This window comes from Triticum aestivum, chromosome 7A (genome assembly GCF_018294505.1).
Source record: "Triticum aestivum cultivar Chinese Spring chromosome 7A, IWGSC CS RefSeq v2.1, whole genome shotgun sequence".
Classification (NCBI taxonomy): Eukaryota; Viridiplantae; Streptophyta; class Magnoliopsida; order Poales; family Poaceae; genus Triticum; species Triticum aestivum.
In genome coordinates, this window is record NC_057812.1 from 27495194 (window position 1) to 27521124 (window position 25931).

Consider the following 25931-nt stretch of genomic DNA (forward strand, 5'->3'; position numbering starts at 1 on the left):
CGTCCCGCTGATAACAGCTGCCCGCTAATCGTGCCGTGAGACACTTACGGGAACGGCTGGCCCCAATCCCTATGTACATGGACGCCCAGGATAAGCGGGCCGGGGTGCAGGTGCTCTAAAATATGTTTTCGCATGACGATGGGCCATCGCAGCTAGCCGGCCAATTAATCGCATGGGATGATCGCCAACCAAAGCCATGTGCCATCCTTCAATGGCCGGCGCCGGAAGCTGCATGCAGCATCGCATCTTCAGTGGTTTCTTCGCCTCCTACAAATAGAGGGAGAGGAAGGGGAATAGGGGATGCACCCGAATCAGAACCACACGCATCTTGCCGCGAGTGAACAGAGCATACGATCCCAGCCCCAGCCCGACCGGCCGTGCGCACCGGAGGAGAGATCTGACTCTGAGTGACATGGCGACGGCCGCCGTTCGCCTCTCCGCCGGCCGCCTGTTGGCGCTGGCCGTGGTGCTGTGCGCGGTCACGGCGGGCGAGTCCGCCAAGGCGAGGTACATCTTGAAGGACGCTCTGAGGGCCGACGAGCCCCTCGTACAAGGGGCCGGTGTCCCGGCGCCGGCTCCTGTAAATGTCGAAGGGATCTTTTTTTCGAGAGTACGTCTAGACGTACCATAGCTTTATAGAATGCAGAATTTAGTTGCAAGAAAGCTATCGCTCGATGTGAACAACAAGTGTAGCACGAACACCACACCGGTAAGACCATAAACAAACACCACCACTAGGCAAGCTCAATGCAAAAAGCCTATCCTAAACTGATACACAGCACCGCGTCTCGACCGACGCCGGACACCTCCGAAGACCACACTTTCGTAGAACTTCTCTTGTCGATGCACCATCCACCCTGAGCGCCTAAGAGAAGTGGCAAATGAATGGCAGGACTCGATCCAATCCGGGAAGACACCGCCTTGGATTCACTGACGACCAACGTACATAGCGCCACTGAAGATCAGAAAAGGATAGCGGCGAACATCGGAGGAGAGCAACAAGGAATCAGTCATGTCTCCAAACACAATGCTCCCAACAGAGGAGCGGCGTCGAGGACACCGCCATCGTGCCGATCCGAACATCGAATCTAGGCTTTCGCCCGGAGACATCCACCAACACCAAGAGCGCGAGGGATGAGGCGAACACGCTCGACGATGCCTTCAAGGAGGGGAATGACATCCACAGGTGCCATCACCACCGGCCCGGCAGAAGCCGTGCAAAATTTTCATCCGCGCTTCGCCCATCACCACACCTCCATGGGATTGGCAGCACTGCCAAGAAGCCTCACACTGCCGCCGCCGCAGCACTTGCCGAAGTAGCTGCATAGTCGAGGACCAACGACCGACCACCCGGCAGGGAAACCGCGGCCACACCATCCACTCCCAGCCTGCACGAGGGTCCGCAGCCAACCAGCACCTCTGGCCAGGTCCAGGACTGCCCACAACGGCCGTCGCCCACTCCAAGGAACAGCCTTGCGACAGTCAGACCCGCCTCTCCATGGAGAAATCCCAGGCTGGCATCACCAGGAAAGCACCGCTGCTCGCCACGCCGCACAGGGATGACCGACCGCTCGCTGCTCGCAAGACTCCATCTTGACCGAGCCATCGCAGCGCCGCCACCAACCTGCCCATGAGAACCCAGCACTGCGTCCCGCCGGCGCCACCCCCACTAGATCGAGTCACATCTCCTCTGCCAGACCCCATCAGGCCCTCCGCATCACCACCTCACCTGCCGTGCGCCGGCCATGAGCCCTCACCTCCAGCCAGCGCAGATCTGGCTTGGCTCGAGCGCCTCCGCGGCGAGGAGCACCAAGGCGCCACCGGCCTGCGCGCTCCGCAGCGACACGCTGTCACCACCGAGCCATGACGAGTCGACCACCGAGACACCGGACTAGCAGGACCTCGCGCGCTCGACCCCGCCGCCATCAACCCCGCACCACCAGCACCGCACCACCACGCGCCAGATCCGGGCTGAGCAGCCCCGGATCCACCCCCCGACGCCGGTGAAGAGGCCCACCGCACCGGATCTTGCAACGCCGTCTGATGGATCCCCCGCTAGCTGGCGAGAGCCGGCAGAAAGGAGCCCCGCCGCCACCATCCCTGGGGCACGCGCGGCTTCGCCGGAGTCCTCTCCGGCGGCGCCGAAGCGGATGGGGGTGAGTGGGAGTGGGCCGGCGGCGGCGCGACGGGGCTGCCCCCGAGCCGCCAGAGGAGGCGACGCGGGGGGAGGAGGGAGTCCTAGCTAACTAAACTAGCTAACCGCCGGAGGGTTCAAGGCCCCTGTCGTCCCAGAGGTTGGCGCCATGGGTGAAACTGCTGCCGCGGCAGCCGGCCGGCCGATGGTAGCTGGTGCCGTCATCCTCCGTCACCAGCTCTTTTTTTTTTGAAAGTCCGTCTCGTACTACTTCCTAAGAAAATAAAATTCAACCCTGGTTGTGGCATGTCTGTCTGTATAGTTAGAGATGCAGCTGAAGGGGAAAGGATCCCGACCGACCCCATTGTGGATTGAAGCTTGTTAATCACGAATAACGTAGGGCAGGTGCAGTGCAATCCTCAATTCCTTATATGTGTCCTCCGCTTTCGTATTCAGCAAGGCGTGGCCTAGTATGGCAAAAAGAGCAAAAGAAAATGCGCCTTTTGCTGCTGGGCGCCTTTGGAATTTATCTATTTTATTTTTCTGTACGTGTTTTCACATTTTAGATTGGTTTTTTTTCCAGCTTTTTGGTTTTCATCCGGTATTTCCTAGGTTTTGGATGAAACAGGAATTCAAGATTTTTTTTTGTGCCCTTTCATGGGAAGTACAAATTTGCTTCTCATGCAGGCACAGATTTGCTTCTTGTGTAGGCACCGATTTGATTTCGCGGGAAGCACAATAGAACTGTAATGGAAATGCTCCCTTTGCTTCTCTACTGAATAATGGGCCGGCCCACAAGTAATGGCCACGATACATATCAATTCTGCCTACGAAAGAAGGAGTAAGTCCTATGTGTCCAGGCTGCGTTCTAGCTCGCCCTAAACAAAAACTTGAATCCAACTTTTCTGACTAACTGAAAGCACTTATGTGAAAAAGGAAATATTCTTTGAAATAATTTAATACTTATCTTTTGAAATTATTAAAATTCGCTCTTTTGGAAATAACTGAACATTCTTTTATGAAATGCAAATCTTTATGGAAATTTTAAATCAAAGGTTTTGAAATAATATGATTATTTGTTGTGAAAAAATAAAATATTTTTACGAAGTGATGAAATAATTGAATTAATAGTTTTGAAATAATTGAAATCCAGTATTTTTCAATAGCTAAAATCATTTTTTAAAATTTGTAGAAATTACTACTTTGAAATAACTGAAATATGTTTTACAAAAAAAAGAAAAGGTTTTTTGAAATAGTGAAATAATTGAAATAACTATTCTGAAATAATTGGAACAATTGTTTTGAAATAATGGAAACAATTGAATTACTTGTGAAATTTATTTTGATTATCTCAGTCGAAACAATGATATTCAAATGAGTTATAAATATGTCAATATTGGTCTTGTTTGAAAGGTCTTGTCATCATGATTCAATTATATTAAAAAAATGAAATTAAATTTTTGATTTGAAAGATATGAAGCATAAAAAATATCTCTGAGAAATAAAATGCTAGGCTTTTGTATGAGAGATAGAGGAGAGAGAATGGTAGAGCTATGCACTCTCTCACTCACAAAAAAGGTGATGAGACCCACGTGGTAGGTACCATCACCTTTGGAAATGATTTTAGCCAAGCACATGTCTCTATTTCCCCGCAGCCGCCACCAGCAATATTAGGAGCTATTCCATAACCTGACTCAAACTAATGTTGTATCGCGATATGCCATGAGATAGTTCTTCAACTTGCCAACACTTGATCCTTGAAAATTAGGGTTAGTAGTCATCTTCCTAACTTGCATGTTTTGGGACCTGATATAAAAAGAACTTAGAGCAAGGGTATTATCCCCATTGATCAAGTTGTCATATGTCATCAAAACCCACTAGGGGTAATGGTGAACTTTCAATGACACAAAAAGATAAAATGCGCAACAAATAATCAAAGATCAATTCATGGTACATGCAACATGCTCAACTTCTTGTTTGATACGCGGTGTGTTAGCAAGAAAAAAAATTAGCATACGATAAATCACCTCTGGTCGATTGACGCGCTCACCCTCCTCTTCTCCTTCTCGCATGATCAGTTAGCCTCCTTCAGCATAATGGTTGATACTGCTATACATAAATAAAATCCAACCCTGGTTGTATCTAGTGTGTTCGTGATGTTTGCGCAACTACCCCACTCCGCATCAAAGCTTGTAAGCCAACTGTCATGCAAGTGATGCTTGTCGCTTCCCAAGCAATTGGTCAACCAACATATCCGTTAGTCTAAATTTATTAGATGTATTTTTCTACATATTTTGCATTGTAAGCGTAAAGGGGCAGCAAAAATGAGCAAAACAACAAGCCTATTCTTCATAGGCATTTCAACAAACACCTTGTGTGCACGTAAGAAATCTGAAATATTTTAGAAAATCAACAAGCACCAAGTTATCCAATGTTGATCACAACAATGTACTTGTAATAAGACCTTACCACACCATTAATAGTCCAACATAATCATCAACATATAAAGAATGCATGTAAACAGAATCCAAATGTACCAAACTTGCAAAGTTGTTATTAATAGCAAATGGCAACTTTCGCAACAACAAATATGTGCATGTGTCTTTTGTTATGTAGGCTGCATTTTCTTTTTTATTTTCTAGTCTGTACAAACAAAATCACTAGGTAAGAAATGTCACTCCCACCTTCTCAGTTGCTGAGAAATGACACACTATATGTGCGTCATTTGTCGCATAATGGGTTTTCCCTTTTATCATAGATTCATTTATTCAAAATGGTTTATCTCTTGAACCATGCATCCAAGTCCCAAACTGTTCACCGTTGGATCTCTTGCATTGAGATCTTCGAAACTAGATTTCATGTTAATAGGTTTCGATGAACTTTTTTCATGAAAAAGTTAGAAACATGACAAAACCCAAAAACTACAAAATAAAATACAAAAACTGAAAAAAATAGGCAACCAAAAAAAAATGAATGATGAAGAAATGGAAGAAAAACCCGAAGCCTGAAGCGTGGTTTTATTTTCTTCAATTCGGAATGTTTTTTCCCATGGAAGATAATGTCTAATTAGTTGCGAGAAGCAAATTTGTGCTTCTTGTGGAAGCAACATTTTTTTCCTTTTCGAGAAGTACAACTATGTTTCTCTTGGAAGCAAATACGTGCCTCCGCGAGCAGATAATATGTGCTTCTTGTGGAAGCACATTTTTTCCGACAAGCCCAGTTGTGCTTCTCGCCGAAGCAATCTGTGCCTTCACGAGAAGCAAATTTGTGCTTTTCATACAAGCATATTTTTTTCCATCTCTAAACAATTGTCCTTCTTGCGAAAGCAAATCTGTGTTGTGCTTTTCGTTGAAACAAATTTGTGGCTTCACAAGACACAAATTTGTGCTTCTCGTGAAAGCACAAAAATCAATTCCACGTGAAAAAATATCCTTGGTTTTTTCTCCAAAACCTTGGGAAAACAGGGAGAAAACAAAAAAAAACATTTAAAGCTAAAAAATTGAGTACAGAAAAATGATAAAAACGAAATCCAGAGGAAGTACACAACACGTGTCATGAGGCGGCGGCTAGACACACTACTTCTCCAATGAAACCAAAGGTGACCTGGAGGTCCCCGTAGAAGATAACCTCTAATTAGTTGCTCTCTTTTATACGTTGCTATAGGCACCGTGATTCTTTCCTACGGTTTTGTGTTTGGGCTTGTGATGTTAATTTCGCTTGCATGGGACAGGTTTTGGCCTGTTCTCCTTTTACATTTTCATCACTTATAGTCCCTCCATTCTTAAATATAAGTCTTTTTAGAGATTCCACTACGGACTACATACGGAGAAAAATAAGTGAATCTACACTCTAAAACATATCTATATACGTCCGTATGTAGTTTGTAGTGAAATTTCTAAAATGACTTATATTTAGGAACGAAGGGAGTATTTGTGTATGTGGACTGCCTGTTTGTATCTATGCATGGCCAGGGATTTATTTTTCACTTCCGCTTCGGTAGACCCCCTGTAAACACAAGGAGGGCTGAGATTGCCCAATACCCCTTCATAACAAAGGGTAGGATGGGCATAAGATTGCCCCGCCGGCCCGCCCGCCCGCAAAAAAAAAAAACAGACGGAGGTATACGTATATGAATACAGGCCGGCCGCCCGCCCGGGAGGGAAAAAAATTAAAGCGGCCGCTCGCAGTCAACGCGTTGTCGGTGGCGCCGCGCCGGCCCCACCCCCACGCCCGCCGGCCCCACGCAATCCCACACCCGTCGTGTGGCGTGTCGGCCGCCAATCACGGCGCCCGAGGCGCGCATGCACGCAGGCGGTTCGACGCGCGTGCCTCCTTGCGTGCCGCGCCTGCCGGACGCCACCGCTGCCGCCTCCTCGCCTGCCGCGCCGCCTGCCGGACGCCACCGGTGCCGCCTCCTCGCCTGCCGCGCGACCGCTGACGCCTGCCGTCGCTGTCGGCTCCTCGGCTGCCACGCCGATGCTGCCACCCGACCGGCCCGCCGCCTGGCCTGCCCCCGCCCGACGGTCAAACGCCGCCTCGCCTGCCAAGCGCATTAACGCGCCGGCGTTAATAACCACGGCGCCGCCTGCCCGCCTCCCTCCCTCCCCCCGCTATAAAACGGCACCGGCCCGATGGCTTTCTTCCGCCACCTCCCGCACCTCCCGCACCCTCCACCTCCACGCCACCTCCCGCACCCGATGGCTTTCTTCGGCGGCAGCAGCAGCACCGGTGGCGGCGCCGCCGACGACGCCCCCGGCGCATGGCCGACGAGCATCGGAGGGCCGGAGACGGAGGAGCTCCACCACTACTGCCTCCCCGTGCCGCCGGGCTGCCGTCTACCGCGCAACTGGAAGATCGACGCGGAGGGCTTTGCGACGTTGGGTCCCGGCGCGACGGAGGAGGAGCTCCGCAACCACAGCGGCGGCCGGCACAACATCGAAGGCCGAAAGCGGTTTTGGCGCGGGAAGGACTATTGGGAGGTGATGGCGGCCTTCCGCCTTGCCGCGGCCGGCGAGACCCCCGATCTGACGGGCCGCAGCGGCCGTCTTCGCGCACCGCCTCCACCGCAATATCGCCGCAGACGTGGCGGCGGCCACGGTGTGTACCCGGCACGGGCGCCCGCGCCGGCCGCCCCTCCCTCGCCGCCGGGTATCGAGTTGCCGCCGGAGCAGGTCATCCTCCGCGAGGACGGTGATCCGGATGACACGCCGGGGTACCACGTCGCCCTACGGGCGTCGGAGGCTGCAGCGGCGGCGGCGGAGGCGATGGAGGCCGCCGAGATTGCGGACGCAATCCAGGTGGCCGAGGCGGCGCAGCAGGCGGCCGAGGCGGCGCAGCAGGCGGCGATGGTGGCGCCGGAGTGGCAGCAGGTGCCGCCGGAGTGGCAGCAGGAGTGGCAGCAAGCGCCGGCGGCGGCGGAGGAGGAGGATTCCGACGACGATCCGATAGACTGGGACGACCTCGCGAACCGATCCAGCAGCGACGATGACGGCGGCGACGGCCCGGCCGTCATTGACCTCGTCAATAGCGACGACGAGTAGTTTTTTTGTGTTTTTTATTTAATTTGGTTATGTCGTTGTAAGCCTAAGTAGTAGACTTTATGGGGTGAACTTTTAATCGTTGAGTTAGCCCGAGTATGTAAAATATTTTATCTATGTTGAATGAAATTTGAGTGAATTTAATTTTGTCCATTTCATTCGAGAGTTTTGATTTGATGATGCGTTTGTACATAAATACTTGCTAAAAACGCTTAGTATGAGAGTACGTCCTACACGCACGATATGGACAAAAACAGAGAGGAAAGACACGTCGCGTCACGTTCGGACATCGGTGTAGGGTACTTTTTCCTTAAAAACTCCAGAAAATGCGTGGAGCGTCGAAAAAATACGCATGCATGCAACTGGGGCTACGTAGTTGAGAACCCCCTCCCCGGCAGACCGACAAGTAGCTGGTTGCACTGGGGCTACGTGATCGCATGCATGCAACTGCACCAAAGCGTGCGTACGTGTGGGCACGGCCAACGTAGGCCCCCACGCAAGGTTGGAACGAAAACGGACACAAAACGGACGTTGCGTCACGTCCGGGCAGTGTTTTTGCGATTTTGGACCCGGAAAACCCTAGAAAATGCGTGGAGCATCGGAAAAATACACGAGTTGGCGTGGATGCTGTGGATGGTGATGGCAACTTGTGGAAAAAGTGTCGCGAGGTTTGACGGAGTAGAAAAAAACCGGAGTTGGGAACCCCCTCCCCGGCAGACCGACAAGTAGCTGGTTGCACTGGGGCTACGTGATCGCATGCATGCAACTGCACCAAAGCGTGCGTACGTGTGGGCACGGCCAACGTAGGCCCCACGCAAGGTTGGAACGAAAACGGACACAAAACGGACGTTGCATCACGTCCGGGCAGTGTTTTTGCGATTTTGGACCTGGAAAACCCTAGAAAATGCGTGGAGCGTCGGAAAAATACACGAGTTGGCGTGGATGCTGTGGATGGTGATGGCAACTTGTGGAAAAAGTGTCGCGAGGTTTGACGGAGTAGAAAAAAACCGGAGTTGGGAACCCCCTCCCCGGCAGACCGACAAGTAGCTGGTTGCACTGGGGCTACGAGATCGCATGCATGCAACTGCACCAAAGCGTGCGTACGTGTGGGCACGGCCAACGTAGGCCCCACGCAAGGTTGGAACGAAAACGGACACAAACGGACGTTGCGTCACTTCCGGGCAGTGTTTTTGCGATTTTGGACCTGGAAAACCCTAGAAAATGCGTGGAGCGTTGGAAAAATACACGAGTTGGCGTGGATGCTGTGGATGGTGATGGCAACTTGTGGTAAAAGTGTCGCGAGGTTAGACGGAGTATAAAAAAACCGTAGTTGGGAACCCCCTCCCCGGCAGACCGACAAGTAGCTGGTTGCACTGGGGCTACGTGATCGCATGCATGCAACTGCACCAAAGTGTGCGTACGTGTGGGCACGGCCAACGTAGGCCCCCACGTAAGGTTGGAACGAAAACGGACACAAAACGGACGTTGCGTCACGTCCGGGCAGTGTTTTTGCGATTTTGGACCTGGAAAACCCTAAAAAATGCGTGGAGCGTCGGAAAAATACGCGAGTTGGCGTGGGTGCTGTGGATGGTGATGGCAACTTGTGGAAAAAGTGTCGCGAGGTTTGACGGAGTAGAAAAAAACCGGAGGTGGGAACCCCCTCCCCGGCAGAGCGACAAGTAGCTGGTTGCATTGGGGCTACGTGATCGCATGCATGCAACTGCACCAAAGTGTGCGTACGTGTGGGCACGGCCAACGTAGGCCCCACGCAAGGTTGGAACGAAAACGGACACAAAACGGACGTTGCGTCACGTCCGGGCAGTGTTTTTGCGATTTTGGACCTGGAAAACCCTAGAAAATGCGTGGAGCGTTGGAAAAATACACGAGTTGGCGTGGATGCTGTGGATGGTGATGGCAACTTGTGGTAAAAGTGTCGCGAGGTTTGACGGAGTATAAAAAAAACCGTAGTTGGGAACCCCCTCCCCGACAAGTAGCTGGTTGCACTGGGGCTACGTGATCGCATGCATGCAACTACACCAAAGTGTGCGTACGTGTGGGCACGGCCAACGTAGGCCCCCACGCAAGGTTGGAACGAAAACGGACACAAAACGGACGTTGCGTCACGTCCGGGCAGTGTTTTTGCGATTTTGGACCTGGAAAACCCTAGAAAATGCGTGGAGCGTCGGAAAAATACGCGAGTTGGCGTGGGTGCTGTGGATGGTGATGGCAACTTGTGAAAAAAGTGTCGCGAGGTTTGATGGAGTAGAAAAAAACCGGAGTTGGGAACCCCCTCCCCGGCAGACCGACAAGTAGCTGGTTGCACTGGGGCTACGTGATCGCATGCATGCAACTGCACCAAAGTGTGCGTACGTGTGGGCACGGCCAACGTAGGCCCCCACGCAAGGTTGGAACGAAAGCGGACACAAAACGGACGTTGCGTCACGTCCGGGCAGTGTTTTTGCGATTTTGGACCTGGAAAACCCTAGAAAATGCGTGGAGCGTCGGAAAAATACGCGAGTTGGCGTGGGTGCTGTGGATGGTGATGGCAACTTGTGCAAAAAGTGTCGCGAGGTTTGACGGAGTAGAAAAAAACCGGAGTTGGGAACCTCCTCCCCGGCAGACCGACAAGTAGCTGGTTGCACTGGGGCTACGTGATCGCATGCATGCAACTGCACCAAAGTGTGCGTACGTGTGGGCACGGCCAACGTAGGCCCCCACGCAAGGTTGGAACAAAAGCGGACACAAAACGGACGTTGCGTCACGTCCGGGCAGTGTTTTTGCGATTTTGGACCTGGAAAACCCTAGAAAATGCGTGGAGCGTCGGAAAAATACACGAGTTGGCGTGGGTGCTGTGGATGGTGATGGTAACTTGTGGAAAAAGTGTCGCGAGGTTTGACGGAGTACAAAAAATAAATTATTTGGGAACCATATTTTAAAAAAAATTGTTTTCTGTTTGTATTTAAAAAAAATAAAATAAATCATATTTAATATTGTGATGTGACTTTACCTAACTGCGCGGCAGTTCACTGCGAGACAGTGTACTACCTGGCAGTTATGTAGAGCCATATCATAATATAATATATGACCATGCATGGACTATCGGAGACGGCTATGTAAACTGGTCGGGACATCCTTCGACGGCCGAGGTGGGACTAAATTTGAAGTGCAGCACGCCGACGCGAATCGCCGTGTCGTCTGGGGCCCGGCCTAATCATTGCGGACGGCAGTAGAGACACAGGAGACGCGGGCCCTCGAAGGTGTCCCGGCTATAGCCGACTCCAGCCGATCCGAGGAGGTCAAAGCCCTAGTGGACCTCGCCTCGATCGGGGGTCAAAGCCACGCCGCGTCCACGATCGCGAGTCCACGCCGCCTCCACGATCGCCACTAGTCGCCGCCTAACCCTAGCTGCCTAACGCCGACGGCCCCGACGCCATCTGCCACCGACGCGCCTTCACACCGACGCCCCCTACGCCCCCGATGCCGACGCCCCCTACGCCCCCGACGCCACCTTCTAGCCGACGCCCTCGACGCCGACGCCCCCTACGCCACCGATGCCATTTGCCGCCGACGCGACCTCACGCCGACGCCCCTGACGCCACCTTCACGCCGACGCCCGACGCCCCCTACGACCTCGACGCCACCTTCGAGGTAACTCCCGAAACCTGCCCCCCGTCGCCGCCGTAGACGCGTTCTAACGCCGACGCCAACTTCCTAGAGTAATTAGAAAATATTTTTAGAGTAGGCCTAATATTTTTAGAGTAATAATTATGCATGCATGATAGCTTATATATGTATGAATTTTGTTTGTAGTTAGCAACGCCAGCGCGCCATCGTCCCCAAGGGCCGGCACCGATCTCATGGCACGAGGTACTATCCATTCATCATCTTTATCATGTACGCATACATAGTAGCTAACATTATTTTTGCTCCTATTCCTAGCGATGGAGGAGTACGGAGAGATTTTTTGTTCGGTTGAGAAGTGGTGTCTCTTGGTCAGCAAACTAAACTCTAGGCAGAAAACGCGGTTTGCGAGCACTAGTCTTGAAAAAATGTTGATGATTCCTAGTGTGCTGATGCGAAAATGTTTGCTCAAGTTTATTATTAAATCGTATGCAATGGACAGAAAAAGGTTCATCATGCCATCAAAAAACGGTGCGATTTCATTGCGCACCGAAGATGTGTATGACATTTTTGGGCTACAGAACAAGGGCAAAGATGCCATTAAAGCCCTAGGTAAAGGGGGGTTAAAGGCGAAGGTGAAGGTGCCTAGTCGTTTTGTAGATTCGAAAATGGGGCAAATGATGATAGACGATCTGATTGACAACATCGTTGCCAGTGGCACGTACGATGATGATTTCCTCCGTAGAATTGTTCTAGTTCTTCTGGGCACGGTTCTTGCACCGCAGTCCACCAGAGAAGTTCCTAATGCTTACTACAAGTTAGTGCACGATGTGGAGGCCATCAAATCATATAATTGGAACGCATTTACTTTACGCGTTTGCGTGGAAGGCATCACAAAGACCTTGTCAGATCTTGAAAAATTTACTTGGCCGATCGGAAACCTTGCCCTCATACAGGTAAACCTTATGTTATATTTGTTTATTTGAAACTAAAGTTTGTGAAAAGAATTTGCTGATATACTTCATGTTTGTGCAGTACATGTTTTGGGAGAAAGTGCAGCCACTGGATGAAGAGGCATTTGATCCACTAGCTCATGAGTATCCGTTGATGGTCAATTGGTCAGAAGATGAGGCTATGAAGCGTGACGCGTACGACACGGCATACGGCCGTGGTAATGGGACGGTAAGTTTTAATGGTTCCAACTGCATGCAATTATGTTGCTATTTATGTGTTGAGAAATTTATATTGATTTAATATGTAACAGATTGATGACGTGATAAGTGAGAAGTACAGACAGACATTAATTGCTCAGCAAGGAAGAAAGGCAGAGGAAGAATTAGAGCAAGAAGATGGAACAGATCGTGCCCAAAGAATGAAAGATAATAGAGACGAGGCTTCTTCCAGCAGGGATACTACATTAGATCAAGTGATGAAATGCATCAAAGATATGCAAAAAGAAATTAGACTGCTCCCTGAAAAATGTGCTGAGGTAAATACTGATGTGTATTTCAGTTTGCATGGGATTATTGATAATTTATGCATGTAATAAATAATTTCGATGTGTCATTGCAGATTGTAGTGCAGAAGCTAGAGAAGGAAGGTCTTGCCTTCAGGGGGTTTCGTGATGACATTGAGTTTGTGGAGCATAGTGAAGCGTGGATGGGGAAGTATGGTCCATCAAAATATAAATCAAAATATTGGACAGATGTAAAATCAACTCCCGCAAAAGAAGACATGGACAACAGGGTGGATGCATCCTTCACCACCGGGAACGGGAAGAAATTGGCGCGTGATAAAGGTGTGCATCACAACACACCTGGTACAGGAGATGAAGGCGACCCCTTCGTTATTTATGACAACGGTAATTCACCCGACCCATCTCTTGAGACGGTAGCCACGAATGAATAAACTTTGTTGTAGGCATACTTTCCTTTTCTTGTGGAAGAAAATCATTGAATAACAGTTCTTATGCACAACAAGAAAAAAGAGTTTCAAGTATTAAACTCTACTGGTAAATGCAGCAAAAGAGTTCTTGCAAAGATTGCTAAGCTGGTAAGCTTACAACGTTACATAAAACAATATATATTTCTTCGAAAAGTACTTCATACGGATTTGTCAATTTTATTTCAGAGGGCAGAGATAGCTATTGATACAAAGGAGGTGAATGCTCTTATTGAAACGGATCATCATGATGTATCTTCCTGGCCAATAAGGGAGTACAATATGCCGTCACAAAAAGACGGGTATGTTGCAAATGTTGAATTAGTATGTACTTGTATGATCCATCAATAACTGACTTGTGGTTTCTTGCAGAGTCTCTTGTGGTCTTTTCGTGGTGAAATGCGTTCAACACTGGGACGGAGATGGTTGGGCATTTGAATTCGATCAAGATGAGGTTAATTCTTCAAGGGGACGCATTCTAGCTGAAATACTTTTTTCAGAGTGCAACACGAAGGAAGTAGTGAAAGAGAAGATCCTCAAGATCATGGAGACCAAATGAGTAGGAGGATGGGGTGTTGGCTATTATCTCCACTAAATAAATGTGCCGTTGTCGGTATCTTGATACAATTTACATATTAAGACATCTATATATTTGCAGTGCTTGGTATTTGCTACAATATTACTCTTATCTGCGGCATGGTTTAGCATGTTTCGCAACTAAATAAATGTGATGTGGTCTGCTACAATATCACTCTTACTTGCAGCATCGTGGGTGATGATTTTTGAACATGTTATGTACGCACTTTGTATTATGCACTGTTTGCCATTTATCGCAACTAAATAAATATGATGTGGTCAGTGCGGGCTGTTGTTTGCAGCCGCTATTTTCTGCCAAAATAAAGTGAAGTTTTTTTTAAAAAAATGCCCGACCACCGCTGCTAGGCCCATAGTAGCTTACGGAAGCTACCCAAATCAAGCCTAAAGGCGACTCGGGCGGCCGATCGAGCCCACTAGCGGGCCCAGCAGCGGGGTCCAACGGGGCGCACAGGGATAATAAGAGAGGAGTTCGAAAGGGGGGGCGGCGGCAGCTATTTAAGCCGCTCCTGGCGCCCCCCCCGCTTCCGAGGTGGGACTAAAACTTGGGCGCTGCCCCGCGCGGGCGAGGGGAGGGGGCGTGGGCCGAGGGAGGGGCGAGGGGAGGGGGGCTTGGGCCGGGGGAGGAGCCCCGCGCGGGCGAGGGGAGAGGCCGTGGGCCGGGGGAGGAGCCCCGCGCGGGCGAGGGAGGGCCAGCACGTTTTTTTAATATTTTTTCTGGTTCGTTTTTTCTTTTTCTTTTTCTTTTTCTTTCATTGAAAGTTCACGAATTTGAATAAGTTAATGAAATTTTATAACTAGTTCAGGAAATACAAAATAGTTCAAGAAAAATAAAAATAGTTTTTTCAAATATAGTTCACGTATTTTATAAAAAGTTCAGCAAATTGAAATAAGTAAAGAAAAAGAAAAAGAAAAAATATATAAAAAACGTGCTGGCCCTCCCTCGCCCGCACGGGGCTCCTCCCCCGGCCCACGGCCTCTCCCCTCGCCCGCGCGGGGCTCCTCCCCCGGCCCAAGCCCCCCTCCCCTCGCCCCTCCCCCGGCCCACGCCCCCTCCCCTCGCCCGCGCGGGGCAGCGCCCAAGTTTTAGTCCCACCTCGGAAGCGGGGGGGCGCCAGGAGCGGCTTAAATAGCTGCCGCCGCCCCCCCCTTTCGAACTCCTCTCTTATTATCCCCGTGCGCCCCGTTGGACCCCGCTGCTGGGCCCGCTAGTGGGCTCGATCGGCCGCCCGAGTCGCCTTTAGGCTTGATTTGGGTAGCTTCCGTAAGCTACTATGGGCCCAGCAGCGGTGGTCGGGCATTTTTTTTAAAAAAACTTCACTTTATCAATTATTTTGGCAGAAAGTAGCGGCCAGAAACAACATCAAACAAAATCATCAACAGTACAACATATATGCCCACGTAGCAAACAGCAAACAAAATCATCATCATGCCCAGGTAGTATAACATATGCAATGTCATCTCCAAATTTATTACATATATCTTTTATCAAAACACAAACAAATAACTTATCAAGTTTTCTTGCGGACACGTACGAATAAAAAACGACAAAGGTTCGTGCGACCACTTTTATTCTCCGTACAAACCAACCTGCATCTGTACCTACGCCCAGTTCCTGAACAAAACATAAAGAATTGGTGAGCAAATATAGTTGCTAAAATCAAAGTAGGAACATAACAACAATAAGAAGATAACATCTTACTTCTCGTTCAAATGACATGTAGCCTTATTATGACCTGCTTGACTACACAAACTGCACAAAGGACCACTTTTCTTCTCTGTAAAATCTTTTGGCCTACCATTCTTTGTAACGCCGGGGCCCCCCTTTGACCGCCCCTTCTTAGGTGCACCCTTCGTCGAAACTTTCTGAGGATCACCAATACCAGGCTCAACTTGTTGCACTTGACTTGCCTCCTTCTTCAGCATAGCATACCTTCTACTTCCTATAAGTTCCTCCTCTGAAATCTTTTTCTGTGCTATTATGTTGTCTAGACACTTCATCAACTCATCGAACAAGAAGGGATCATTTGCTGCAACATGAGCAGCTTGTGCGGTTTTAATGGATATTGCACTATACCGTTCTCTCTCCAATGGCCCTGACCAACCCCATCCAAACATATCACTCTTCCTCTGCACAGGCAACCCATCTCTTGCATGTTTGGACAACCGATGAAGGACACAACACTTTGGTATTTCAGTTAAATTCAGATGATGGAGAACAAACAGAATGTGTTTGCATGGCAGCCCTTTCCGAACCATCCTAAGACAACTGCATGTAATAGTTTCTTCTGAGTTACCTGGTTCATAAACAACATTATACCTAAACTTGTGGTTATCCTTCCATGTCACAATGAATGTCTCACGCCCAATTCCCACGAGCGTCTCAAATATCTCCAGCTGACCCATCTTATGCAAATCATCTTGCAAGATGTAGAAATTAGCAGGTGTGAATACTTTGGCGGCATGCTCCTCAAGGACTTTATATTCAGTAACAGACGGTGGTTCCTTCTGGAATGCCTCGCAGTCATCGTACGCCTCGTTCTCACGCAGGCGAACTATACAGTTCTCATAATGCACCGCCAAATCAACAATTGTCATACCGTAGTCCAGGTGAAGGTGAAGGCAGGAGTTGAGGCTTTCACTCCTCTGGTTACTTCGCATACCAAGAAAAAAACCATCGGAAAGATATGAAGCTGCCCACAGTCTCCTCTTCCTGTACATCCTGTCAAGCCACTCTTCAGTTCTATCCGTCTTCCACTTATCATAGAAAGCTTTCCATCTCTGCTCAAAGTTCGCTTGAGAGGTGGCATAGTACAGGAGCGATCTGAACTCATCCAGTGACTTGTAATGCAGGTGCCTCTGCATATTTTTCTCGATATGCCACGAACAAAGATGATGGAAAACATCTAAAAGGACGGTCCGAATAGCCCGGATCATTGCAGCGTCACCGTCTGTGATTATTGACTTTGGCTTCACCTGACAGTTTGCCTTCATAAATGTCTGCAGCAGCCACACGTATGTCCCTTCCGTCTCGTCAGCAATGATGGCACAACCAAACACTGTGGTGCAACGGTGGTTGTTAACTCCTACAAAGGGGACGAACGGCATACCGTATCTGTTCATCTTATACGTGCTATCAAACACGACCACATCTCCGTAGTCCTGATAGTCCCTCCGCGACTGTGCATCGCACCAGAACATACTCTTCAGTCGCCCTTCCTTGTCACGCACATACTCAAAAAAAAACTCAGGGTCCTTCTCCTTCCTACTCCTCATAATGCCAACTGCCGTCTCTGCATCACCCTTTGCAATGAGCCTCATTTTTTCTCTGCAACAAAGATTGTAAATGTCCCTCCGGATAAGCCCGCACTTATCGTACGAACCGTATCTGCTGATGAAGTTGTCCATTATAATATGCTTTCTTATCCCGGCTGCTTCCATGGCCAATATCTCGGCCCTCTGCCCATCTCCAATCCGTCTGTGTGACCATAAAAAACAAACCTCGTCGGGCCGAGCCATCGCGTGGTTGTGATCATCCACGAATGATGCGACGAACCAAACGCCACGTTCTCTGTCCAGCTTCACCACCATATGTGCACCGCAGTCATAACGAGTCTCCGGTCTAAGCCTGCGCTTGCGGCCCTCCATGGTTATGAACTTGCTCTGCCTTCTCCCAGCCCTGGAGCAAAGAAACCGCCGGTACCGGATCATTCCCGAAGCACCTCGTTTCACCTTCTGTTTCCTTATGCTAAACCCGTGTTCTCTGGCGTGATTGTTGTAGAATATGTATGCATCCCCTTGCGACCGAAAGGTCATAGCCATGACCTTCCAATGTGTCTCAAGCATCTTCTGCTGCCTTTGAGCCTCCTCAATATCGATCTCTCCCTCATCGTGATCAACGCTCGGACCATCTGACTCCTCCTACAACATTCATTTCAAAATATATATGTCAAATTATTATCATTTAAATCATACTATTGATCCATGTACAACATCTATCAACTAACCTGGCTCAAGTTATCTGCAAATGATTCCTGCCAACTATGTTGCACATTGTCAACATCCACATCTTCCTGGAAATTTGTACACAAAGATATACAGTTAGCCATGCCATACTTTGCAATTTCGAAAATAAAAAAATATACGGCACTTACGTTTTCGCTATTTGCGCCATGTTCATTATTATCAAAATCCTCCAGAGGTAAGATATCATATGACGAGACGGAATCGTTGTCGCTGTTGTCATCATCTTCGTTTAAGTTATCGTTATTGGTCTTAGTCACCTTATCAGTACCATTCTCGTCCCTCCCGAATGCAGATTCTTCGTCCATGTCAACACGCCTAACTCACAGAACTGCAAAACATCGTGTGTTAGGTTTAGTACAATGCATCATGCCCAAAGCAACGCTACTTCTGTAAATCATGCCCTAGTCCGTAGAGGAGGCGCTGCGGCGGGAGGTTTTGATGAACCCTAAACCCTAAATCCGTACATGCATGAACTAGCCCTCACTTCTATCCAGCGGCGAGTCTACTAGACAGGCTTAAACAGGCTCAAGCCTACCCTCCAGAAAAACATTTTTTTAGTACTGCTATTACTACTTTCATTCCAGCTCATTACTACATCTATTATCCAGTAGAAAACACACAACACCACGCATGCGCAGTTACGGGCAGCACAAATGAATGACCAGTCTGCATCAACTGTGTAATTACTCGTTCATGTACTGTAAACGAATTTAGTGCCCAACGCAACTTATTTGCAAAAAAAGAAAAAGAAAAAAATGGGTTTGCATGCATGTATTCCTCACGCGAAACCTGTATCTATCCCGCTAGGTTTAGATGACGGGCATGACAAACCTTGGCCTGCGGTGTAGACGTCGACGACGTTCGACGACAGTGCTGCGGAGGCGGCGTCAGACGTCGGGCCCTTCACGTCCCCGGCGTACAACGACGACGGTTAGATGTGGCGACGGACGACGTTGCGACGGCGAGGGCGGTGTCGGACGGGGTTCGGGCGGCGAGGGCAGCGTCAGACGTCGGGCCCTTCACGTCCGCGTCGTCGGGCGAAGTTGGGACGGGCGACGTTGGGACGGGCGACGTTGGGACGGTGAGATGCGGCGACGGGTGAAGTTGGGACGGTGAGATGCGGCGACGGGGGCGGCGGCGGGCGACGTCCAGACGCCGAGGGCGGCGACGGGCGACGTTGGGACGGCGAGGGTGGCCTCGCACGGGGTTCGGACGGCGGCGATCGCCAACTCTGGAAATACCGTGATTAGCGGGCGGGCGACTAGATGGGCGGGCGAGAAGATGGGGGCGGGCCCAGATCATGGGTACTTTTTTTTTCATGCGCGCGGTATACGTATGCCCGACAGAGCTGTACAATACGAGGTGGGCATACGTTTCTTTCGTATGCCAATTCTGCCCTTCTACGTTTTGTTGGGGGGGGGTCTACCGAAGCAAGCCCCTTTTTTTTTGTCTGCTATGACATACATGTATGCATTGCACTTTTTTCTTTTCTTTTGTTGTCTCCGTGAATAAGAACATTATACTAAGACAATCCATTCTCGAGGGAATTGTCTTTTTTTTTCTAGAGGGCTTTAAAAAACACACACAACAGTTTCATGCGCACTTTTATAGACCTACAGCTACTGCAATCGGGGAGGAATGTGAGCCATTTGCATGTCCATTCCAAGACAAACTTGACCCTGCTTCGTTTTTGTCGAGCGCATCCCGGGTCGCGATTTCAGTTGTCAGGACGTTTTTGTTAGGCTTATTTTTTCGGTCTCTGTTTTATTTATTTTTCTTGGCCATTTTTATGGGTTTTGTTGTCATTTTGTAGAAGCGGAAGAGACAGGGTGTCATATCTAAATGGAAGTCTCAAATAAATCTTGAGATTGTAGAGGCCGACATAAACAAACTTTCATCTTTAAATCCCTAAAGTTGATACCCTATATTTACAGATCCCAGTCAATCCTAACCCTATATCAGTGAAATCATGTTTGGCGTAGTACTAAAGGCGCGATCCCAGCCGGGATCATTTCTACTGTCACTTACTATGTAGGCCCATATTTCATACGCATCTTCTTCCCCAATCTCTTCCTCACAAGTGCATGGCCGGTGGATCGATTCTAGCCGCCGGCTAATTGGTGTGTGCAAGTACACCAAACAAACAAACGAACGTGGTGTAGTGTAGAAGGCTTAGCTCGTCCTCGGCCATTGACGCCTCGTTTGTCTGGAGCTGCGCCGCCCCCTCTGACTTGTGGTGCCCGTGCGGCAGCGTCAGTCCATCAATAGCTGTCGGAAGAACCTTGCTATGGCAGCCTCAGAGAGCGGAGCAGCTGCTTGGGCACGCCATCCAGGCGTCTCTCGAGCTCCTCGCCCGGCCCGTCCAGCCCGCGGACGACAGTGGTGACAAGGGTAACGCTGACGAGAAAGATCGAAAGGGGGGAGAAGGGTGGCGGGGAGAGCGGAGCAGCTGCTTGGGCACGCCATCCAGGCGTCTCTCAAGCTCCTCGCCCGGCCCGTCCAGCCCGCGGACGACGGTGGTGACGAGGGTAACGCCGGCGGCGGCCGAAGAAGTCTTGTTCTTCCTTGAACTTCGTGAGGCGCGCGGTGAGTCTAGCCTGCTTGAAGCAGGCGAGGACGGCGAGGTACTGTTGGTGCCCTGGTTGACGAAGTCGGCCCATCTCACCAAGGTCGTGGTACTGTTGGTGCCGCTCGCCAGTGCAGCGTACTACTGTGGCTGGTGCTGAGGCCTTCCCAGGCGATTTTTTCGTGCCGGCGCCGAAAAAACGGCCCAGTCGCGCCTCCAGGAGCCCGATTTTCGCCGACTTGGGCCGAAAACAGCGCCGGCGGACCCAGGCCGAACCTGGCGCACTGGGGGGCGCCCGGGGGCGCCGGGGCGAGCTGTTTTGGCGCGAAAAAGCCGCGGGCTAGCCGCGTCAGCGACTCGGCGCCTCGTCTTCCCCCAACGGCCTCGGTTCCCGCGGGGAATCAATGGCAAGGCTGCCGCCGGTCAGCCTTGCCATTGATTCCTCACGGGCGGTGCATCACGGGACGGCGCGCCGACGCCTCCCCTCCCTTGCACGCGTACACAAGGGCGCGGCGCGGCTATAAAAGTCGGTGGCCTCCACTCGCCTGTGCCCACACCAGCCCCGCCCCTTGCCGCCGTCCAGCCCCTCCCTCTCCCTACCTCTCCCGAGCGCCGCCGCCCAGCCCCTCCCTCTACCTCTCCCGAGCCCGCCCAGCTCCGCCGTCGCCATGGCAGAACGCTTCCCCGGAGACGAGGCGGCGGCCAACGGCTTCGGCCGCCGTTCGCTCCGCGAACAGGAGTCCTGGCTCCTGTTCCAGGCGAACATCCCGACGCCGCCAGACATGCGCGCCGGGCCGACGGGGTGGAGACTCAGCGCCGGGGGAGTGCCCATTCCCCCGTTGCCCGACGCCGCGGCGAAGCCGAAGTACTTCGCCGAGGAAGTCGAGGTCGTGCGCGCCTCCCTCACCGACGCGCAACTCTCCCTCCCCCAGTACGCCGCCGACAACCACGCGGCATGGGCGGCGTATTTCGAGCGCCGCCAGCAGCAGCGCTTGTCGTCCACCAACGGCGCGCCGGTGGTCGGCGGCCGGCAGAACAACGAGGGGCGCCATCTGTGGTGGGGCGTCCCCGGCCGCACACTCGAGGGCGTGCTCACGTACCTCGAGGGCGACAATGACCCGCCGTTGGCGTACCCCCCGGCGAGGGTGGCCGCCCCGGCGCAGCACCGACGCGCCGGGCCGTGGGCGCCAAGGAGGTTCGGGTCCTCCTCCTCCTCTTCCTCCTCCCGATCCTCGTCGCACTCCTCCGGCACTCCGGCCCTGCTCGGCGTCAAGGCCGAGCCCGCGGCGGAGACGCCGCTCGGCCGGCGCACTCGCAGCGCCGGCATCGTCATCAACGAGGGCGGCCGGTGCGCCTCCCCCTCGTCGGCTCCTCCGCGCTTCGTCAAGCCAAAAACAGAGCCGGGGCTGGCGCCGGTGAAGACGGAGCCGGGGCTGGCACCGGTGAAGGCGGAGTTCGAGGACGACGACGCGGCCCTAGAATGGGCGCGTCAGGACTCCATTGCGATGGAGAAGGCGCACCGGGAGAAGGAGAAGGAGCGCCAGTGCGCCGCCCTACGCCGCTTCGAGGAGCGCCGACGCGGCCGCGATGAAGGCGGGGTCGTCGTCTTATGCGACAGCGACGACGACGACGACGCGCCGCCGCCAGTCCGCCATGGCGACGCCGGGCAGGGGTCCAGCAGGGGCGCCCGCGTCAAGGAGGAGAAGGCCGACGACGACGATGGTGGCGACGACTTCAGCCCCTTTCTTTTTTTTAGATTAGGTTAATGTAATGAAAATGCGCGAATTTCGCCGAATTTTGCCATGTTTGGCCGAAATTTAACTAGTTTTTATCATAACTTCGCCGAACGGTCCTTCTTTTTTTTTTAATACGCGCCTGGGGGCGGCCTGGGGGCCGACGGCTGGGAACCGACTCGCCCCAGGGCCATTTTTTGTGCCGGCTCACCCCCAGGCGACGCTTTTTGACGCCCCCTAGGGGGCCAACGGCTGAAGATGCCCTAAGCTCACACAAGGTGACACTCTCGTCTTTGCTATGCTCTATGCTACAGGCATGTTGTGCTCTGTGCTATTGCCATTGATGGATCTGAGGAAACGGAATAGCAGGATATAGATGGGAACGAGGAAGAATGTCTATGATGCGTTCATCAGCGCCAACAGTGAAAGAAGCACGTTCCCGGGTAGGATTGTGCTTTTCCCGGTGTGCCAAACGTATCTAGGGTTCGAGTAGGCCGGGATCAAAGAAGTCAGGGTACAGACTTCAGGGATTTGAAGGTGAGGGTTCATTTGCGTCGGCCTCTACAACCTTAGGATTTATTTCAGACTTCACTCGATAATGTTTAATTTTCATTTTAATCAGGACACAAGCATCTTATAAACACAATTACATGACATATTTATTTAGCCATAAAACAACATTAATTGTACAATCTATAAAAAATAAAAAATACACCACATTGGTAAAACAATGCAAGAATCTGGAACAGTAAATATGAGATGACCGTTTAGAAGAGGAGTACCCAAGCAAAGAGCACAGAGGCTATCGCCATGAGCGATAACTGGGAGGGCGCCGGCGCCGCCGTGCCCTCCTCTAGCGTCAGCGTCTCACCGCCGACGTCGTAGATCATGTTGGTGCCCGCCTGCACCATGCTTCCCAGGACAGAGCCGAATGGTACACCTGCCGGCGTCGGCAGCATGGTGAGGCACTGCAGCCCGGTGACGTTGTCCTTGTAGAAGTAGTGCACCGTCGTGAGCTCAATGGCCGGCGCATCCCCGCCGCCGAACACCAGCTTAATCTTCGGGAACGTCAGCGCCGCCACGGACTGCGCGTTGTAGCATAGGTCAAAGGCGCCGCCGGCGAGCGCGGAGCCGTTCACGGGCTCCGACTTGACCTTCCTCACCAAGGCCTGCCTCACCGCATCGTAGGCTGCCGCCTGGAGGAGCGTGACGGGGGAGAGCGTGCTGATCACCACCCCGCCGGAGCTGCCGTCGGCTGCGAGGTCGAACGCCCCCGCGGGAATGCCGCTCAGGGCCACGCCGTCGATCTGTATGGAGGTGAGCTTGACGTAGTAGAAGTTAGGGAACACGGTGCTCCGGAGCATCGGCATGGAGCGGCTGGTTTTGGTCTGCGGCACGGCGGCGTCGCCGAGGAGCACGACGCTCTCGGAGTCGGAACTCCCAGGTTCGTCGGTTGCCAGGAAGTAGGAGAAGCGGGAGATGCCGAGCTGCGACACGAGGGAGAGTGGCCCCCTGTTGAACCCGATGCCGGCGGACTCGCCGTCGAGGGGCACCGTGCTGTTAGCGGCGCTGCACCCCAACAACGCGCGGCCGGCGATGCTCCCCACGCCGACCGTCTCGTTGGCGAGGAAGCCGGTGGTGTTGATCCCCTGCCCGTACATGTAGACGTACCCGCAGCTGGCATTGACGCTGGTGTTGCCGCCATCGCAGGCATCGGTGGTGTTGGTCACGCTCCGGCACGTCTGGCTGCCGCATGGGACGCTGAGCGGCGCTGCCGGGCACTGCGTGGTCCAGACGAAGTCATTGAGGACGTCCACAACGCCGGAGACGTTGTTCTGCTGCGTCGCCGTCGCCGTCGCCCCGATGGAGACGTTGTAGAGGACGACGTAGCCGGCGTTGTCGGCGGCCGCGCTACCCAGCTGGTCGCCGTTGCGGCTGCCGCGTCGCTTCTTGATCAGCGCAGTCGTGCCCGACTTGGCCGCCTTTTTGAACAAGAAGGTGTACACCTGCTTGAAGGCCCCCGGAGAGATCCTCGCCGGCGCCGCCGCAGCAGGCACCGGCGACAGGACTAGTACCTGGAGCACAAGTAGCCAAGCTACCAGCGTGACGGCCACTGCGCTGCTCCTTCTTGGCGCCATATTTTTCTGCTGTGATGTGAAGATATATTTGTGTACCTCCAGCCCGACTGCATGTCTCTATATATACTATGTATACCGGTCGCCGGCGTCGATCGCCATCTCAAGGTCAAGGCCATCAATACCACCTACGGCCGCGTCTGGAATCGCTTCATATAAGACCAAGTCAGATCAACTTAATCCAGCAGCCCAAACCGCAGAAACCCAAAATTAAGCGCTAGGATCCAAACCCTAGCAGCCAGAGGTTTGAGACCATGGACAAAACCATGTGAAGGTGCGTACCTAAACACGCTGCTAATTCCCATCATTGGTCGTATAGGAAAGAATATGACAATTTAGCTGCAGGTTTGGTGTGACAATTAAGAACGTGGTCAGTATTAGAGACCTACTATATCTAAACGCTGCACCCGAATTTGAGATGGTCGTATTCAGTTGCTTATTATCTTGTAGAGTTTCTTGGTAGCTTCCATGACTGCATGCACTAGCTAGATGAATGGAACCAGACTACCATATCGTCTAAAAACCTAAAATCTGGTACCACGTTAACCAATGAGCCTGACTCTTGAAAAGGCGAGAACATGTGTCCCGGCACGCCGCACTTGACGGAGGAGTGACGACACTGCATCGTTTGCGGAGTATCACCTGATGACAGTCAGGCTTGTTGTAATGGGGAGTATCATATACTAATATCATGCATATAATACTAGTCTATAATACTACATCCCTAATGCATAGTATCATAAGTTGGTATCATAGAGGACTACATTTATTATCATGCATGACACAAAGTAACACATCATTTAATATGATACGGTATCATGATATGATACTCAAGCCTCTCTTTCTTCATTTAATTCTATGCCACCTCATCAAACTTGCTTAGTTGGCATGCATGATACTACCTATGATACTCCCATTACAGGCAGCCTCAGCAAATAGTGCCCTTGTTAGCGTTGTTTGTTGGGATACACATAGCAGGTAGGCCCACGAAGGGTCAAAGTGTCATAAAGCATGGGGCTCATGCGACAGATGGTTCCAGATCAATTCCATGTCATACATGAAGCTACTCAGATGATATGTATGTCAACAACTCAACATTACTCGGATGACGTCTATGCCAACATCACTTGGACAATCAACATACCATCCACTCGGGAGACCATCGACTCACTCGGGCGTATGAAGACCAATAGTCAACGTGGCGGTTTCGTAGTGGGCTGATATTATAGCATTGATGCTCCACCTTGTAGCATAAGAGGTGAGGGGTGGCGTACTCTATATAAGCCACCCCCACCACTAGACTTAGGGCAAGCCCTCATTCTTCTCCCATGGTCTCACGCCATTAGTTTCAGGACTTAGCTCAGGCATGGAGATCCATTCTTCTCTCTCACACACCCACATTGTAATCTCCGGATACATACTCAGATAAAAGAAAGACTCTTCGGAGCACGAGACGTAGGGTTGTTATCTCCACCATGAGAGGCCCGAACTCGCTAAAACACGGTGTCACCCATATGCATCTCGGTAGATCATGCTCCTTTACCCTACCCCTTTCTATTGTCGGAATCGTTCCCACGACTCTGTTCATCTTTCGAGCATCTCTAACAACCTTTGTATATTGGATTGCTAAAAACTGGTGATAGA

The 25931-nt window shown here is 51.4% G+C and overlaps 2 protein-coding genes across 2 annotated transcripts; both read right to left on the reverse strand.

Annotated features, from left to right (window-relative positions):
• Positions 1 to 15404: 15404 nt before the first annotated feature.
• Positions 15405 to 16177, reverse strand: LOC123149247 (uncharacterized). Its single transcript, XM_044568866.1, has 2 exons — positions 15530 to 16177; positions 15405 to 15442 (listed from the first exon to the last, which is right to left on the reverse strand). Exons 1-2 carry the CDS (start codon positions 16084 to 16086, stop codon positions 15430 to 15432), a joined length of 570 nt encoding a protein of 189 aa, XP_044424801.1. The 5' UTR covers positions 16087 to 16177; the 3' UTR covers positions 15405 to 15429.
• Positions 16178 to 22919: 6742 nt separating this feature from the next.
• Positions 22920 to 24290, reverse strand: LOC123152882 (aspartic proteinase nepenthesin-1-like). Its single transcript, XM_044572275.1, has one exon. It carries the CDS (start codon positions 24288 to 24290, stop codon positions 22920 to 22922), a length of 1371 nt encoding a protein of 456 aa, XP_044428210.1.
• Between the last annotated feature and the right edge of the window lie 1641 nt (positions 24291 to 25931).

Bases quoted from the DNA above. Each gene is read 5' to 3' on its own strand.
- LOC123149247 (XM_044568866.1), bottom strand. From the start codon at position 16,086: ATGGTTCGGAAAGGGCTGCCATGCAAACACATTCTGTTTGTTCTCCAT.
- LOC123152882 (XM_044572275.1), bottom strand. From the start codon at position 24,290: ATGGCGCCAAGAAGGAGCAGCGCAGTGGCCGTCACGCTGGTAGCTTGG.